Below are 16,678 nucleotides of genomic sequence, written 5' to 3' on the forward strand. Positions count from 1 at the left end.
TTGAGAAGCCTGAGGGCAGACAGCACATTGAGAAGCCTGAGGGCAGACAGCACATTGAGAAGCCTGAGGGCAGACAGCACATTGAGAAGCCTGAGGGCAGACAGCACATTGAGAAGCCTGAGGGCAGACAGCACATTGAGAAGCCTGAGGGCAGACAGCACATTGAGAAGCCTGAGGGCAGACAGCACATTGAGAAGCCTGAGGGCAGACAGCACTTTGAGAAGCCTGAGGGCAGACAGCACATTGAGAAGCCTGAGGGCAGACAGCACATTGAGAAGCCTGAGGGCAGACAGCACATTGAGAAGCCTGAGGGCAGACAGCACATTGAGAAGCCTGAGGGCAGACAGCACATTGAGAAGCCTGAGGGCAGACAGCACATTGAGAAGCCTGAGGGCAGACAGCACATTGAGAAGCCTGAGGGCAGACAGCACATTGAGAAGCCTGAGGGCAGACAGCACATTGAGAAGCCTGAGGGCAGACAGCACATTGAGAAGCCTGAGGGCAGACAGCACATTGAGAAGCCTGAGGGCAGACAGCACATTGAGAAGCCTGAGGGCAGACAGCACATTGAGAAGCCTGAGGGCAGACAGCACATTGAGAAGCCTGAGGGCAGACAGCACTTTGAGAAGCCTGAGGGCAGACAGCACTTTGAGAAGCCTGAGGGCAGACAGCACTTTGAGAAGCCTGAGGGCAGACAGCACATTGAGAAGCCTGAGGGCAGACAGCACATTGAGAAGCCTGAGGGCAGACAGCACATTGAGAAGCCTGAGGGCAGACAGCACATTGAGAAGCCTGAGGGCAGACAGCACATTGAGAAGCCTGAGGGCAGACAGCACATTGAGAAGCCTGAGGGCAGACAGCACATTGAGAAGCCTGAGGGCAGACAGCACATTGAGAAGCCTGAGGGCAGACAGCACATTGAGAAGCCTGAGGGCAGACAGCACATTGAGAAGCCTGAGGGCAGACAGCACATTGAGAAGCCTGAGGGCAGACAGCACATTGAGAAGCCTGAGGGCAGACAGCACTTTGAGAAGCCTGAGGGCAGACAGCACATTGAGAAGCCTGAGGGCAGACAGCACCAAGTGGTAACTCGGGCTGGACCGCATGGACTGGCAACTCGGGCCGTGCCGCATGGACTGGCAACTCGGGCCGGGCCGCATGGACTGGCAACTCGGGCCGGGCCGCATGGACTGGCAACTCGGGCCGGGCCGCATGGACTGGCAACTCGGGCCGGGCCGCATGGACTGGCAACTCGGGCCGGACCGCATGGACTGGCAACTCGGGCCGGACCGCATGGACTGGCAACTCGGGCCGGACCGCATGGAGTGGCAACTCGGGCCGGACCGCATGGACTGGCAACTCGGGCCGGACCGCATGGACTGGCAACTCGGGCCGGACCGCATGGACTGGCAACTCTGGAGCGGCCTGGAGGGGAAGGCCCCCTCTGGAGCAGGCTGAAGCTCAGGAACAGAGACAGAGGCTTAAGACTCGGAACCGGAGACAGAGGCTTAAGACTCGGAACCGGAGACAGAGGCTGAAGACTCGGAACCGGAGACAGAGGCTGAAGACTCGGGACCGGAGACAGAGGCTGAAGACTCGGGACCGGACACAGTGGCAGGAGGCTCGGGACCGGACACAGTGGCAGGAGGCTCGGGACCGGACACAGTGGCAGGAGGCTCGGGACCGGACACAGTGGCAGGAGGCTCGGGACCGGACACAGTGGCAGGAGGCTCGGGACCGGACACAGTGGCAGGAGGCTCGGGACCGGACACAGTGGCAGGAGGCTCGGGACCGGACACAGTGGCAGGAGGCAGATGATGTGACCTCAGAGCTGGAGGCAGATGATGTGACCTCAGAGCTGGAGGCAGATGATGTGACCTCAGAGCTGGAGGCAGATGATGTGACCTCAGAGCTGGAGGCAGATGATGTGACCTTGGCACAGGAGACAGAGGCTGGCACCTCGGCACAGGAGACAGAGGCTGGCACCTCGGCACAGGAGACAGAGGCTGGCACCTCGGCACAGGAGACAGAGGCTGGCGCCTCAGGACAGGTGGCTGGAGCTGGCGCCTCAGGACAGGCGGCTGGAGCTGGCAGATTGGGTCTCTTCCCAGAGAACAGAAATGGTGGAGCATAAACAATTTTGGAATGCGGAGAGGAAATAACAGGAGATGGTTCAGTAAGCTGACGTGGTCTACGGACAGGACAGTCCTGCAAGAAATGTGCATTGCTGGCACAGTAGAGACACAACTTGTATGTTATCCTGCGTCGCCGTTCCTCTTCGGTCAGATGGGGGCGTGGACCACCTGTGTACTGGGAATTTGTTACCCCATAGTTCATAGAAAACAGCAAATTTGTAGAAGTACTTTTAAGAGGTGCTGTTTGCACAGGTTCATCAGCAGAGAAGGTGGATTGAGACAGCTCAGCAGCTTCTGAATTAAGAGAGGCAGAATCTGACAGTCTCCTGAGTGGGTCCACAAGTAAAGAGGAAAATCTAGCAAGCTGAGAACGTAGCAATATAATGTCCATCTGTTAAGTTTGTAGCAGTGGCAATTCCATGATTGGTGAAACAGACATGTTGCAAAAAAAAATTTAAAACTTGATTGCAGGAAAAAATGGCCCAGAATAAAACAAAACTTTCACCTGACTCCAAAGCTGTTTTGTGGGCTGGTTATACTGTCACGGTTACAAACAGGAGTACAGCTAGGAGTCACGAATATGGTGAAAACACTCTGTTTATTTGCAGAATAAAAGTATAAATAGCAGGTAATCGAGAGCAGTAGTAAATATCAGGTGCAAGCTGATGCAGGAAATAATACGAATGTTCAGAAACCAGCAGGTAAACAGCTAATGCAGGGAAGCAGGAAGTATGAACAGGTTCCGAGCAGGGATGAACCAGAGGAGCAAGGCAGGAGGAAGAATCCACAGGTTGCAACAAGGATATGACATCACAGGATGGGACAACAATAACCAGCCATGTGTGCTGGGAGTGACAGGTATATAAAGGGAAAACCACACCCAGGTGCATGGGATAATTGGTGAACATGAAGGTTAACCCCTAATGCACACAAGAAGGCACAATAGCAGCACCTCTGGTGAATGGAGGTACTGCCAATACAAATACAATAATAAGGACAAAAAGGCAGGAGCTGCCATGCAAAGCAGCATGTAATGCATAAGCTGTAGGCAGATCGTGACAGGAAGAACCTTGACGAAGGGCAAACTGGAGGCTGCTGAGGACATGTAACCAGGCTCGTCAAATTCTTTTCGAAAAATCTCAATGAAGGAAGTTGCGTTATACAGAATGACATCGCCCCTTTCCCATTTGGAAAAAGCCCATGCAAGGGCTTGGCCAGAGAGGAGGGGGATATTATACGATACGTTACATTTTTCAGACGAAAAATTCTCAGGAACCAATTTGAACTGAATAGAGCGGGTTGAGAAACCTATGACTTCTTGGGGTCACCATCATACTTCTCAGGGTTTGGAATACGAAGCCCCCTGGAACTTGAGATACTGACTGCAGCAGTAGAGGGCAGCAAGGAAGTTATTGTTACTGGAACAACCTGAGAGGGAAGTGACCCTTGTAGAGAATCCAGCCAGATTACAACTCCCTGAATGCACAGCAGTAACTACGCCTGATTAGTCTCCTGCTGGTCAACTCATTGGGCCAAATGCAGCAAAAGGTCACAGGCTCACCTTTTCCATCAGTGTTAGGCCAGAGTATGCAGTCACAAATGGATGTTGGATGGAGGTCACTTGCCAGTATTGATGCATTTGAACTTGGAGGTGCGGAGTCTAACGTGCCCCTGGTATTCACCAGGGACCCTTGCAAGGAGGTATGGTTTTAGCTGCAAGGGATGCGCTGGCCTTGGTTTGTCAGGACAGTCACTACGAAGAGGCGGTGAACCGAGAGTAGTCAGACTGTCCGGGATCAACACCAACCAGACAGTGAGGTATAGAATCGGTATCCAAAAGAGTGGTCAGATGAGCCAAAGATCTAATTCCGGGAAATAGCGTGGTAGCAAATTCAGAGTCCAGAGAGGAAGAGGTCAAAGATGAAGCCGAGTCAGAACCAACTAGTTTAATCTGGGTAGGAGACAAGCTGGAGCTGAGAAGCGCTGGAGTAGGAAGTGACCTGATACTCGGACACCCTAATGGTGCCAGAGTCAGCTTTATGTAGAATCAGGGCAGGTCTGATTGTGTCCCTCCCAGCAGTCATTGATGTAACTGACTGCCGATAGCTGAGAGAGGTATCTCCGTCGCCTGGCAACGGGAACGTTAGCTGTGTGCATGTGCACAGATGTGCAGAGCCAGTCCAAAGGGCTGCTTCTCTTTGCTAAGCAATGGAACGCTCTTGGGGTGGAAGAGTGAGGCGGCTGTCCTCGAACAGGAAGAGAACTGTGGGGACGGCGCCTGATAGCATCATAGTGGTTAAAACCAAACTTGTATTCAAAAATCAAGTTTAAGGTCTTTAAAATATAAATTAATGTAAATTTAAAAATAAACTCAATTATATATACAATCTATTTTGTAGTATAGTTTTCCTGCCTGTTATTAAGACAATATAGGATATTACCCAAGATCTCAAGTAAGTCAATGTTATTGATTTGCAGTCTTATAAATTCAGATTAGTACACATGACTGCTTTTTTGTAGTGATTGCTCTAGTAGTAAGTATTGTGCATCATGAGAGTTGGAGTGCCAAAGCCTGCCACATTTTGTTCAACTACTATTCGAAATCCTAATTCCCAGATATTGACATCTAATAAATGAAACCTCTAACCTTGGAGCAGTAGTAATCCATTTTGTATCACTTCTTCATTTTGGATAGTCTGTTCCTTATAAAATGTATAAATGCATAATATATGAATTTATTAGCGATTGATTGAGACTGTCATATTGACAGAGTTTTCCTAAGCTTAAATTAAATGAAGCTGTTGTTTATTTTCTTTAGTATGAGTTTCTTGCCCTATTTCTGCTTTTTGTCAAGCAGAAATGTGACTTTGATTTTCTAACATATTGGTCAACAGGAGAAAATATGTTTTCTCATTTATGTCATGTTTCCGAGGTCTGTTTGTACAGTACTGTAAACATGTAACTCAAGAGCATGAAATTTGATAATGAGAGCAAAGTGGAGAGAGAAACCTCATATTGTCTTTCATGTGGATTTTTGTTTTCTTCTAAACAAAATCTCAAAGATTCATTGTAAATGTTTGCCAAAGCTCTATAAAGTCTATATGCACATTTCAACTCCGTACAGCTAATCCATTAAGCCAAGAGTGTCAATATTAATTTGTCTCCATACTAATGATTATTAATTATTAATACTTGCAGTTGCTGCATATTGTTTTAGAAATGTAGTTTTATATAAATGTCAGGCATTTTTATCTATTCAACCTCTTCCTCACTAGCTGCAGAAGAACTACAACTCTCAATATATAGACACATATTGCTTAAAGTGTTTATTAAGCATCCAATATTAACAGGTAGTGTTAGTTGGTGTCGCTTAACATCAGCACGTTGCTTAACATTGGAAGATGAAAGTGAGGCATCATGACTTAATAACAGCCTGGCTCAATGATGACATTGAAGAGTGAGTTATACTTGTAACAACCTGATGGGTATGCTGGAACATGAGAAGAGTTGGTGGGACATCAATGAGTACATGCATGGATCAGCAAGTGTAGAAATTAAAAATGAAACATTTATGTACAGGTTTCTCTATGCAGCTTGTTTGATAAAAATTCTACTTAGGAATTCAGATTCAGAAAGGAGAAGATAAGAGCTTTCTACGGTAGGTGGTAAAATCAGCTCAAACCTTAACCAGCTTGGTATGATAGAAACCAAAGATGTGTTGACACCAGTGGATACAGTCTGCCTGAAGTTGGAAGAGGTGGTGATCTTGTATCTAGCAATGAGAGGTACAGATAATCAGTGGGGACATTGTAGTATGTAGCACAAAATACTGCAGCTGCATCGGGAATGTTCTGTATAAATTCATGCAATATCTAAACAGACACAAGACATGAATCTGATCATTTAAGTAAAATGCACAGGATATGTGGATGTGGAGTGGACAAGTAACTTCATTAATCTCAAATCAACAACTGTTTACATGTTAATGTTAGGGGATAGCCTAATTTTGTGGTCCAGCAGAAAGCAAGTACTAGTTGTGTCATCATCTACAGAAGTGTAATATGCTTCAACAACTCATGCTAGCCAAGAGATGATTTGGTTGTTCCATCTGTTAAAGGATCTTGTAGAGCCATCAGCTTAACCAACAGTGATATATGAAGACTGCTAAGGGTGTACTATGAGACTGACAAGATGACAGCTAAAACTTTGAAAAAAAACACTACAAAGACCCAAGCTTGAACAACTCAGTTGATAGGATTGAGGAAAATCAAATTGGTCAACATTGTGGCACAGTGGTTAGCACTGCTGCCTCGTAGTAGCATAGTGTGTTTGTTTCTAACTATGGCCCTATCTGTGTATAGTCTGCATTTTCTCCCATGTGTTTACATGGGTTTCCTTCCACACATCAAACACATATTGGTAGGCTAATTGGCATCTGACAAAATTAACACTTGTGTGTGTGTGTCTGTGTTGTAGGGAATATAGATTGTAAGCTGCACTGGGGCAGGGACTGATGTTAGTAATTAAAATATTCTCTGTAAAGACCAGTGTAATATGTAACCGTAACTATATATTAAACCCAATAAATAAAATTACCAAAAGATGGGACTCAAATGAGTTTGCAAATGGGATTTTTATAATAAGATTTATTCAAATTATTATTGTGACCTGTATTTTACTGTATGTGTTTTGTAAGTTGTTAGTTGTGTGTCTTTTTTTGGTGGATGGACCTCTCACTTTAAGGTTTAAGAACAATGGCATGCTGGCACTTTAGGCCCCATCTAAAAAGCACCATTGATTTAGATTATTTAAGTCTGGCACATGTCAACCCCAATATAACCACAAAGCAGTGTGATCAAAATTGCCCAGCTGCAAGTTAATGTAAGACAGGGTATTTTTAATATGATATATTGTATGTTAGTTTAACCTTTGCCGGGGCACTTTTAACATTTCTTAAGTTAAGCAATGGTTAAATGAATGGGAGGAAGATGGCTGCACCTGTTCAGGTCAGTAGAAGTTATCATTCCATTTCTTGTAGTGATTAAAACCACTTAATGCGAGTCGGAAATATGACTCTACATTTCTGGTTCTGTCTACGATAATCTTTTATTTTTAGGTTTTTTTAAGGCAAATATATATGCAATAGAGAGTCGATTTTAATGTTTAACAAGTTCTGCATTGCTTAAAGGGGTGATAATGAATGTAACTATTAAAGACATGTCAGTAAAACAGAGTTAAACATTTGAGCTTGTGTAGACTGTGTTATGATATATGCATATGGGTATATGGGAATATATTTTATCACTTATTTTCCTCTATTGTATTTAGAGGAAAGTAAGCCCTCTTCATCCTAACCTTAATGATTGCTATATATAAGTGAAAGAGTAAAAAAGTAGTTTATTCTTGTGAGAAAATTGCATAATAAAACTACAGGACATCTACACTTTTATGTTTTATATTTATTAAAGGCAAGACAAGAAAGAGTGATTGCTATATACATTTTGTGCATATGCCACAGGACACATTTGCATTATTGCAGAGTCGTGTACCCACATTATGACTTTGCAGCAAGTAGGAAATGACAAAGGAAATGGAGACCAAGGAGTTGATTCATCAAGCTCCGTATCGTGGGAGTTACTACCGGAACAGTCACATTAACTGAACTTGATCAATCACTCCCAAGAGAATATTAAAACAAGAGGACAGAATTTACTCTCCTACATTAAGAGAGCTTCCATGATCTAAATTTGTAAATGTGATAACTGCCAAATTGTTCCATTGTACAAAACAGGAAATGTAAGCCTTACACCTAATGTGAAAATATGCAATTATAAATCACTTTGAAAAGTGATGCCTTGTCCCTACGTTTTTTCACCTTAAATGACAGACAAAAATGTTCAAAACATATTTTAATTGTCTTGAATAGATTGGTTAAATCCGTTTATGGAATGAGTAAGTAAAATATGAAGGGCTGTAGTGTTCAAATAGTAGAAAACCCATAAAGATACATTTTGGATACTGTAGTGTCAGTTGTATCTAGCTTAAATAGATGTCTGACGGGCCATACATTTTTGTGCAGTTGCCATTGTGGGCCTGATTTATTAAAGAACGTGCTGTATTTTGTGTTAAATCGCACTGTGCCTGCCCAATGAGCTCACTGCACAAACGCCAGTGAATGCAAGAACATCTGCTGCAAGAACACCATGCTGCCCATGCAGTGGTTAGCACTTCTGCCTCACAGCACTGGGGTCATGAGTTCAATTCATGACAATGGCCTCATCTGTGTGGAGTTTGTATGTTCTCCCCGTGTTTGCGTGGGTTTCCTCCGGGTGTTGCGGATTCCTCCCACTCTCCAAAAACATACTAGTAGGTCAATTGGCTGCTATCAAAATTGACCCTAGTCTGTCTGTCTGTCTGTGTGTGTGTTTGTGTTAGTCTAAATTCCCTAAGCTCCAATGGGGCAGGGACTGATGTGAGTGAGTTCTCTGTACAGTGCTGTGGAATCAGTGGTGCTATATAAATAAACGGTGATGATGATGATGGGACACTTTGACAGTCTATGATTCCATGAGCGGAACTGGGAGGGGTATGGGTGTATGCACGTAGTCAATGTACAGTAAGGGTTTGCCAAGCTCGAGTCCATACAGCAACGTTCGATTCAAGCTCTGGGCATCTCTAAGGTATGTGCTTTTTAGTCGTAACAATTGCATCAGCTACAGGGCTGGTGTAAATGACGAGTGATAGTGATGACTGTCTCATATGCATGCTAGATCATGTGTTTGCAATTGAGCAACTGTAAAATGCATTTTCTGTATAGTAGTCATTAATAACATCATGATAAATGTATTTCATGGTACGGGGGAATAAAACTTTTTTTTTATTAATTACTATATTGTTAACAGGTGACAATAATTGAATGCTTTTTTTTTTCTGCGTTGTTCTGGGACTTTATATTTCACATATCTATTGTACGTATCCCGCAGTGAATTGTGAATGCCTCAATGCAGCAAATGCCGCATAAGCAGAGCGCACCTACACCCATATTCAACAAAATACATTTCTTCAGATTCACTTCTAGTTGAATATGGATGTGCGTATGCCTGATTTACATCCGTTTAAAAAAAAAAAAAAAAAAGTACAATACACTCATTTTGCGTGCCTTAATGAATCAGGCCCTCTGTCTCCCTGCTTTTCTGTTGCTTACTAGGTGCACCCCAGGTCAACACATGTAAACTCTACACACCATCAAAATACTTTCTCAGCAACATTGCAGGAAATTGTTATAGTTTAAAAGCTTAAAGATGTGTTATAACCTATAAAACGGTTAGATATCATATGAAAACATTTATTTATGTTCTATTACATTAAAACATTTCTTTTACAATATATTAAACTACTTTGTTTCTGTGTGTTAAGCAGGAGATTAAATCTAGTAATCTTGTATGAAATCCCATACAGTAAATTTAATTTAATTTCAGACTATTGCCCAACTCTATGTCCCTTCTTATGTAATTCTTCAATACGAATGCAAAAGTTGTTGTCCTGTTTGGTTTTTTTATACCTATGTCTTTCACTTACAGGGTCCTTGTGGTGGTTCTACAGGAAAAAATTGCTGCTTTTGATAGCTGCACATTCACAAAGAAGTTTTTTGTGACAAGTAAGTTTGAAGAATGTGTAATAATTGTATTATTTCAGTTCTGTCCAAGCACTGGCCTATTTACTACAGTCAACCAATAGCTGTATTTTCACGGCCCAGTATTGCAGTTTTGTTATGTGTTGCTTCTAATGTTTCCGTTGTCTGGTTTAGAGATGTGTCTGTGCTTTGGGACAAGGCCTGAGTGTTTAGTCTATAGCAGTGGTCAAATCATAGAAATATTTAGTTTCAAAATTCTTTAATAGCAACTGCCAATAGAGGTCACCTTTCCCCTACTGTCTATATGAATAAAATGTTTATTGAAATATAAAATGAAATTCCTGCTTGTAATGTACATTGTAATTAGAGTAAGGCAATCTGAACTTTAAAGCCATTCAAGTCAGTTTCGGTCACTTATTTTTTGTTTTGAATGAAGCTGGTTTAGTTGCAGTTTTTTTTTTTTTAATTACATCTGGAAATGTATTGTTAAATATGTGAAGGCACGACAGATTCATTATTAAATTAAAACATGAGCAATTGAAGTGCATAGATAGAAATTAATAAGTATATAGAAGTATACAACTTGAATAAAAGTTGTTGATTATAACTTACCCTCATTTTAGGTTCTATTAACATTTTTCAGTCCCAGCACACCATTACTTTTCTCTTCCTACGTATGTCTTCATTCATTCAATTTAGTATTAGTCCTTTAATCCATTCTCATAGCTAAATGACTTTGGAACACTTTTTTTTTTTTTTTTTTTTTTTTAAATCAAACCTTGTGTATATAATCTTTCTCATAATTATTCCCATCATTTTATTAATTTTTTGCTGCCATCATATCACACCTGATTAAGCAAATAGTTATAAACAGTATCAGTACTACAAAGTGAGTGGAAAATGAAGCATTGTATGTTCTCACAGATAGGTTCATTTGCTGCTGATTAATCTAGGCCTTTGGGTATGTGTGTTGGGGAATTTAGACTGTAAGCTCCAATTGGGCATGGATTGATATTAATGACAAACATTCTATGTACAGTGCCGCTTAATTTGGTGCTGCCATATAAATATATGATAATAATAATAATCTCTCTAATATAACAACCCACGACTCCTTGCTTTCTGGAGTACTACATAGGCACTACTTTATGACCACATTTGTACCATATGTCATACATCTGTCAATGGTTGACAATCAGAATTCTTAGACAGTACTTTTATAGCCTTAAACATATTTTCATGTGTTTAAGCAAATCTGCCACTAATCACATTCTACCAATAGTTTCTGAAACCCTGATGCGTTAAAATTTGAATGATCCATAAGTGACCATTTAATAACTATTCAAGTTTATGTATGGCAGTAAGTACTAAGATAGTACTGGGTCTTTAAAAGTTGATTAATTCTGCTGTTTTGGTTAAATCAACGCTAATGATGTTCTTTGGAACACATGACCAAGAGCCTTTTTTAATTCTTAATCACTATTTTAATTGAAGGCATCACATAAACACTTGTACTTAACAGGAAAGAAGGGAAAAACAAGCTCATATCCCACGGGAATATTTACTAAACAAATGGAATCCTATGTCTTTGAGAATCAGCTTAGGAATTATGTTCTATTTATATATGTATGTGTGTGGCAAGCAGCACGTTTTCTTCCTGTCTGCCAGAGAGACCATAAACTGAAATCCAACCAGATGGACACATTGAGCATGTCTTTCAGTATCATGTCATGCCACTACCAATAAGCAGAACATATTTTTTATTAGAATGAAATAAGCCCACCAATTCATTTTATTTCAATTATTTACATATTTATTTTTATTTCTGTTTTTATAATCCGTTATTATTATTTATGTCCTGGTTTCCCTTTTTTAACAATTTTAACACTTCTGTGTCACAAGTAAAGTAAGTGACAGCTTTAAAAGTTTGAGAACCATAAATGTAATTAACCATTCCAAAATACATGGAAGCCTACTGCATTTAATTGAGCACAAAGCACCTAATTATCAGCCTATAGTTGCACACTAAATGAACGGGTTTACTTATGTGCTTAGCTGATGTTAGCAGTAATGTACGCTAGGTGTTCCCCCCCCCCCCACCCCCCCTGTAGTACTAGAAAAAATGGTAATCCATTGCATTGGATCAGTGGGTGGATTCACTTACCTATAAAAGTCCTAGGCTTTGATGTCCAGAGTGGTGTGGTTTTGAAGATTGTGGGCCCATGGTGATGGATGAATGAGGAAGCAAGATTGTAAAAGGTTAACTAGTACTTATTGAGATTTGGGGCACCTGCCATCTTTCTAGTGATAGAACAGGGTGCTCAGTTTGGCTTTTTAACTGCCCACATAAACCCAATGATCAGACAGAGCAAGCTTGTGTAAGTAGTTTTCTGGAATCTTGACCGCCAGTGTCTGCAAGAAGTAAAGTAGATAGGGAGAGCAAGTTCATTTTAGTGGGTATCATTCATCCGAATCATAAGATGATTAACTTACTCCACCTCATCAGATCTTGACTAAGATTCTGAAGCATCTCAGTAGAATTTGCTGCAAAGAGCAGATTATAATATGTTTTAATCAAGCATGGTTTAGATGCAGAATTTCTGCCATGTCTGAGTTTTCCTATAACCAGTTAGAGCGCTATAAACCCCCGATCTATGCAAGCAGGTTAGGAAGAGAGGTCAGTGGACGAGTGAGGTAAGATAGACCTGAAATTTATTGGTTGGATTCTGATGACCAGCGTTTCCACTACAAGGGTGAATATGAAAGAAAACAGTGGGCAAACCTGGCAAGTGTCATTGCTGATATAAAATGGATGAGCCACAAAGCAGGTGACTGAAACGAATGACGAGGGATATGTACATAGGCCTGAATACCATTTAAAGAAATTTCAAAGCTCATATGTGCCAAGGATCGTGTCATGTACGACCAGTTTATCCTGTCAAATTCCTTTTCAGCATTGAGGGCTATGAATAGAGTGAGTATCATAGACCGATTGTCAATATTTCTCAAATTTATTGTGTGTCTTGTGTTGTCTGCTGCTTGGAAGCCAGGAATAAAGCCTACTCGGTTCAGATGAATCAACAATGGTATAATTGTGTTCAGCCTTGTGGATAGAACCTTTGCAAATAGGTTTGAGTTGCCTTTCACTTTCTGGCGGCATTGATGCTGATTAGTCTTGCTCAGCTTGTGATGTGGAGTGTGAAAATGCATTTCCTGAAGGAAAACTATATATGCGTTCTCCCCCCTCAGGGTTTGTAGTGGTATTTTCCTCTTTCTAGGGGAATTCAGTCTCTTAACATTATGTGATAAAACTATAATGCTCACGATAGATAATGAAAATATCAGAGCTGAGATGGGCCCCATCAAGCCTTGACAAACAGCTGTAGGATAGATAGAGCATTGAGGGGTCTGTCAACCCCAGAAATTGGGCCTGGATGGAGGACCATAAGGGTCCAAAACATAACTGTACTATTAGATGAAGTTGCCAGAGTATTAATATGTTGAATAAACAAGTAGACGTGTTACAGAAGAAGGTCAGTAGAGGGGCAAGGTGAGCCAACATCATCAAGAGAGGACAGTTATGTAGGGACCAGGTGTGTTGCCTAGACTCCATAAAAAACTGAGAGGTGAGGTAAGGCCCCACAGTTAGGCTTAGAATAGGGGTGGGAGAGGAAACTAATATAATTGAATGTTGAGTTAAAGGGGCAATAACGAGTAACTGTGTATGGGATAGAGAATAGGGAATAGTAAGACTAACTATATGCACTATAGGGAGTTTCAAACTTAAGAAAACCAGCTGAAAATGGCCTAAAGAAAACGCCTACTTAGCCTATCAACTATTTATGAACCCCTTGCAATGAACAAATCCAGCACTTACAAGTTCATTCGTTTTTTTAACTTGTGCACAGAAATGTGTAAATCTATATTCCAGCTGAAAATGGAGGTTAAATCAATAATAAAATTGGATATTCCAAATCTAAAGCTTTCTACTGTAGATGGTCACTGTTTACATTTTTCTCTCAATTACATAGTTGTCAACTGTCCAGGGATAGTCCCAGAAGAAGTAAACGCTTTATTAAATAAGTATAATTTTAGCTACTACAAGTAGACTTATCTACAGCTTACCTCTTAATACTGATATTTGCAATATATAGCTTCTACACGGGTCGCTGAAATCCTTAATGTGTACAACACAAGTTATGCGACTGCACCAACTAAAGGTCTATTGCTGAATAATGATTTATCTTTGAAACTTACATTCCTTTCAAGAACCTCTAACCCCATAATTGACATTTTTAATATAGGGACCATAGATGTAAAATAAATGGGGGAATATTTCTTAAAGTGCCTACACTGGAAAGAAATGAAAAAATGGTGCATGAACAACATTTTGAAGCTCTCAAAAAGTGCAAAATTTGTATAGGTAGGCCGGTCTTACAAGGCCTTCACACAGGAAAAGTAGTGCATCTATAGAAGGTGTTGGACATGCCTAAAATTGTCATTTAGGACAAAAAAAAAAAAAGTAAGATCCATCTACTCCATTTCTGTTGCGCCCTAGATCTGATAGAGATCCAAAAGCTGATGTACTCTGACATCAATGCCCCATGTCCCTGTGTATGAATCAGCCAATTAACACATTGCATTTCTATAAAGCAACTCTGCTGTTAGACGTTCTGTGGCTGTTCTGTTAGAGAAGCACTTTTCTCCTAAATTTGCAACCTGCTGCAGAGGAGTAAAAGTGAACTTAGATGGATTTAGTTAACTATAACCAATATTTAATGATGTCATATAGCTAATTCAGCTCACAGTGCCACACAGTCTTTAAAGTATATTATTGGCAAATAGTGGCCTTACTTGCTCTCTCAGTACACACGTCAGACATCCTCCCTCAAACATAACTTACGCAAGAATGGTGATTTACTAACTGCAATAGTACAAACTCGCAGCTTAAATGCTTGTCACGTGCTACTTTTGCGTATTTGCACCCGGGTTACGGGAAGCACATTGATGTGTGGACTAAGAGGACAGCTTCTGCTGGGGTGCCAAAGTCTCCTCACTTTCTGCGCCTACTGATAGAACAGAACAAAAAATATTTTTTTATAAAGTGGTGAAGAAGGACCCAGGAGGGCACAGAGCTCTTTTCTACTTGCAGATGGACTTGATTTTTCCAGTACCTCAGAGGTTCCTCAGATTGGATCATTATTCACTTTAAGTCATAAATATAGCTAAGCGCAACTGTATTGTAGGTTAAACAGAGGGTGTTGTCCTAAAGTAAATAAGACGCACAACTTAAGCAGTTTTACATGTGATCCATGTATTTATGTGACATTCATATAGAAGTTAAACTAAAAGCTGTATATACTGATAAGGTTATATACATGATTGTCAGTCACATTGCACAGACCCAATTGCATTTTATTTATTTATTTATTTATTTAATTTGCAGCTGATGCCAGTGTTCCCAGTGTGATATTGGACTCTCTCTCCAACTTGCTATGTATTTTCACTGGGCTTTCACCCCTGTTACCCTCCTCTAGTCAAACCTCTGACAACAGTAACATGCATTGAATCCAAAGGAGCAAGTGGCTTGCTCACTAGAAATTTTGATAGAAAATATGGTAACTTTTTTAAAATCATATGACATGTAAAAAGGAGATAAATAATGTCTTGCAGTTTTTTTAAAATCATTGATCATGGTGTGAACATTTGCAAAAATATGACATTATCCAGAGATCAAATGTTTTTTCTGAGTAAACAAAGCTCTTCTATTAATCAAGTAAAGACAATTCAGTACAGTTCATCCTCTTTTTCAAAATATAGAAACATTTTCAGGAGGATTTAGTCTCACTTTAAATTCGATCTGTTGTGTGGTAGACTATTCATGTTTAAAACAAATACATTTCTGTGCAGAAGAGTAATATTTGGTGAATTTGGTCATGCTGTTATAAACATAGTCTGTATGTTAACCATTTCCTTACACAGCTATTTAGGTGCTCTTCATATGTAGCTGTGTATTGCTATCACTGATAGTTGTACATTCTGTTGAATTACACTTACTAAGAAGTACATAATTAGTAGAATATTATGGAAGACTTTACAGCTGTTAAAGGTTAACCAAGCTGCTCTTTCCCCTTACTGGAGTCCTGTGAACTGCATTCTGAAACACTTTACCTTATGGGTTTTTGTATGGTTTGATGCTGTGTGCCAATGAGAAGAAGTTGAATGTACAGTTCTTACAACTTCCTATTGGATCTCGCTCTCGCATCCATTTTCTGTGCCATTTTCGAATGGCAATTAAACAGACTCCCATGTCTAACCAGGAGTGCTGCATTAATTTAAAAATGGGGGAAAAATCAATAGTTTATATCAACAGCAGACATTTATTCTCTGTTGCCTACAGTCTGAGTCCCCTTCCACAATAAGCGTGTCCTTAACTTAATAGGCACCATTATAGCTCTGTATAGCATAAAAACCCAACACCTGATTTTGTTTTGAAACTCTTGCACAATCAATCATTTGTAGATAAGTAGAATTGGGTTTTCTTAGTTGTGAGTCAAGCAGCATCAATTTAGAGTAATGCAAGCACAAGGTTTGAAAGTCTACTAAAAATATAAAGTAAATTTACGACACTTCCTCCTCTTTCACTTCGTTTTTTCTACTCATTTTTTAGTCGTAGAAATTTTAAATATATTCCTTCATACATTACACAGTATATTAAATGAACATATTATTTAGAATATTTTGCAAATACAATTGTAAACATACCTCTAAACATTGGAGGGTGAAATAAAACTCTGGGATTCATCTTTTCACACTCTAGCCATCTAGACAGGCCCGTCCCAAAGCAAGCAATGCTAATTTTTGAGGGAACACCCTCCTTTTTCTAAATTTCTTGTTCACCACAAATCAC

The 16,678-nt window shown here is 40.5% G+C and overlaps 1 protein-coding gene across 10 annotated transcripts in view; it reads left to right on the forward strand.

Annotated features, from left to right (window-relative positions):
• The window catches only part of BCAS3 (BCAS3 microtubule associated cell migration factor), a 1,120,339-nt gene that overhangs the window by 174,474 nt on the left and 929,187 nt on the right, over window positions 1-16,678 (forward strand). For all 10 annotated transcript variants that reach the window (XR_012688055.1, XM_075195324.1, XM_075195323.1 and 7 more), the window contains one exon: window positions 9,716-9,792. Coding sequence is in view for 9 of the 10 variants with exons in the window: in XM_075195324.1 (XP_075051425.1) it covers window positions 9,716-9,792 (77 nt within the window). In the remaining variant the exon portion in view is untranslated. The remainder of the gene's footprint in view (window positions 1-9,715; window positions 9,793-16,678) is intronic.

This window comes from Mixophyes fleayi, chromosome 2 (assembly GCF_038048845.1).
Source record: "Mixophyes fleayi isolate aMixFle1 chromosome 2, aMixFle1.hap1, whole genome shotgun sequence".
NCBI classification, from domain to species: domain Eukaryota; kingdom Metazoa; phylum Chordata; class Amphibia; order Anura; family Limnodynastidae; genus Mixophyes; species Mixophyes fleayi.